The sequence below is a fragment of the Limulus polyphemus genome, unplaced genomic scaffold (genome assembly GCF_000517525.1).
Source record: "Limulus polyphemus unplaced genomic scaffold, Limulus_polyphemus-2.1.2 Scaffold11228, whole genome shotgun sequence".
Taxonomy (NCBI): Eukaryota; Metazoa; Arthropoda; class Merostomata; order Xiphosura; family Limulidae; genus Limulus; species Limulus polyphemus.
The window spans coordinates 12,342-15,303 of NW_013676838.1; the positions used below are offsets into that span (position 1 = coordinate 12,342).

At 32.9% G+C, this 2,962-nt stretch overlaps 1 protein-coding gene across 1 annotated transcript in view; it reads left to right on the forward strand.

Annotated features, from left to right (window-relative positions):
* Window positions 1-2,019, forward strand: part of LOC111083792 (interference hedgehog-like) — a gene marked incomplete at its 5' end in the record, with an annotated part of 13,637 nt that extends 11,618 nt beyond the window's left edge. The window contains 2 exons of the mRNA XM_022380484.1: window positions 742-840; window positions 1,811-2,019. Of these exons, the coding sequence (XP_022236192.1) occupies window positions 742-840; window positions 1,811-2,019 (308 nt within the window). The remainder of the gene's footprint in view (window positions 1-741; window positions 841-1,810) is intronic.
* Between the last annotated feature and the right edge of the window lie 943 nt (window positions 2,020-2,962).

Below are 2,962 nucleotides of genomic sequence, written 5' to 3' on the forward strand. Positions count from 1 at the left end.
TAAATGTTCCTCATTTCGACCAGATACAATAGAGGAAAGGCAGCTAGTCAACAGTAGCCACTGCTGACTCTTGGACTACACTTGTCTGGCCCTGTGTTTTGTTTTTGATATCAGTATAAAGCTACACACTAAATGTTCCTCATTTCGACCAGATACAATAGAGGAAAGGCAGCTAGTCAACAGTAGCCACTGCTGACTCTTGGACTACACTTGTCTCACAGAATACAGTAAAATGGGATTTGGATGTCACCCTTTTAATGCACCATGGCCTCAAAGTACAGAACATGCCTTTTTTTTTAGTGATAGCAGGATGTTAACGATGTACCCACAGAATTACAATCTAGATGCTAGCCACTGGACCACACTTGGATCAGACTCCATAAACTTTTCATCTAGAATTTAGAACCTTCTTAACTAAAGCCAGCAGTTTAATAGTTTCACAGATATTTTGAACTTGACAGATATTATTAGAAAAAAATTTTCATTGTTTAGCTATTCATACCATCAATTTGCTAGTTTGATGAGATCTGCCATTTGTTGGATCATCTGGTTATGGTTTAGGTTTTGTTATCTATAGCAAAGTGTTAATGTTGTAGTGTGACCCATTGCAAGGTAAGTAATTCCACAAGTGCTAAATCAAAGTGGACTACCTTAAACTATGATTTGCAAGAGTACAAGTATCTGTGTTTACATATACATATAAAGACCACACCATAAACCTCACCATTTCTATTTCCTCAGAAGAGATAAAACTAGAGAAGTTCATTCCTGACCATCGTGGAAATGGAGAGAGGAATGAAACAAAAAAGAATGACGCCAAGCAGAGCACTGGTGTAGCAGGTAAAATGAGTATGTTCGAAAAGTTTTATGTTGCAATAATCTTTGTGTAAAGATAGTATTGAGCTCTTATATAAACCATATTAATCTTTTGTAGGCTAAATTAAGAAAACAAAACAAGGTAGTTTCATTTCTTAAATAAAAAACTTGTTTTTATGTAGTTTATTAAAGTCATTGTGTAGCTCTTTTTATTTAGTTTTCTTAAGAGAATTAAAGAATGTACTAACTGTTAACAAAGATCTAAGTATTTATCCTACATAGTTACTAGAGGCAAGATGCTTAGGACAGAGACACAGATTCAGGGACATACTCATCCCTAAAATGTTTACACCTAGAGTGAGAAATTGAGTCTATTTACATGCAGAATTTGATAAAAACCATGGATAAAACATCAGTTTAATGATCAACTTCCAGAAGCTTTTATCTTTTTACCTCAGTATTTTTATATTTTCGAACCTTCATTTTAGTATCTTTGTTTCATTATTAGGAAATATTATTGGACCAGAAACTCATTTCAAGTTGGGAAAATTAAAATGTATGGGGAGAGTAAAGTAGGTTAATTCTACATCTTTACTGAGGATGGGGAGTAGGTTAATTCTGCATCTGTACTGAGGATGGGGAGTAGGTTAATTCTACATCTGTACTGAGGACGGGGAGTAGGTTAATTCTACATCTGTACTGAGGACTGGGGAGTAGGTTAATTCTACATCTGTACTGAGGACGGGGAGTAGGTTAATTCTACATCTTTACTGAGGACGGGGAGTAGGTTAATTCTGCATCTGTACTGAGGATGGGGGAGCCACCTTATTTCGACCCACATGCTCTATATGTAGTCTGTTAAATAAATGATAAACCTGTAAAAATCGTTAAAAAATCAGTTACTAAATATGACCCAGGTGTCACTTATCAGCAATTTGTTTTTAATTTTATACATGAAACAGAAGATTCCTTTGTTCACCTTTTTTTTTTGTAGTTAAACTAGTGCCACCTAGTAAGCCTGACGTTACCCAGTTGTCAGAAAAGTCTGTGTTGGTCCGATGGAAGGTTCCTAAAAATAGTGGGCTATCGATATTGTTCTTCAAAGTTCAGTATAAACCAGCAGGAAATCCCTGGATCACAGTGGACAATGAGATAGGTCCTAATGTCTGGTCTTACACCGTGTCAAAGTTAAAAACAGGTTAGTGCTTAGCTATGTTGTGTTTAAGTAATGTCTACTTTAGATCTGAAAATTTATTAACTTGAAAACAGTATCTAAGAATTATGTGGTGTACAAAATATCGTGTAAGGAATGCAGCGGGTTTTGCCTAGAAGAAACTGAATGAGATAGGCTCTCTGTTGCCATGGTGAGTTACCTAAATGACCAACTAAGCCTAATTATTAATTAGTAACTATTTAAATAAAGGTAGATGATAATCATTTTTATCCAATGTTTCATGAGCTACTAATGTACTGAAGTCTTGAGAGAAGGATTCTTTCTGTGTTAGTAGTGTCCAGGATTTGATCCTGGGTTTTCTTGATGGAAGTCTGGTGTTTTATTCACCCCACTACATTTCAATTTGCCCCTCCCCCTAGTGGCACAGCAATAAGTCTACAAACTAATAAGTATACAAACCGTGTTTTGATACACGTGGTGGATATAGCCCATTTTGTAGCCTTATGCTTAACTACAAAGAAAAGCATTTCAACCTTTAAAAAGTATGTATATTTAGATTAAATAATTAAAATTTATCACTTGGTTTATGCTGAAGAAAATAGGGAACCGGTGAACAGTTTCAGTGATGACATGAATTCAAAAATGAAATACTTAAATATTAATTTTAAATTACTACCAAATTATTATTATTTTATTAATGTATAAATTACTACCAAATTATTGCTATTTTATTAATGTATAAATTACTACCATATTATTATTATTTTATTAATGTATAAATTACTACCAAATTATTACTATTTTATTAATGTATAAATTACTACCAAATTATTAGCTATTTTATTAATGTATAAATTACTACCATATTATTACTTATTTTATTAATGTATAAATTACTACCAAATTATTGCTATTTTATTAATGTATAAATTACTACCAAATTATTGCTATTTTATTAATGTATAAATTACT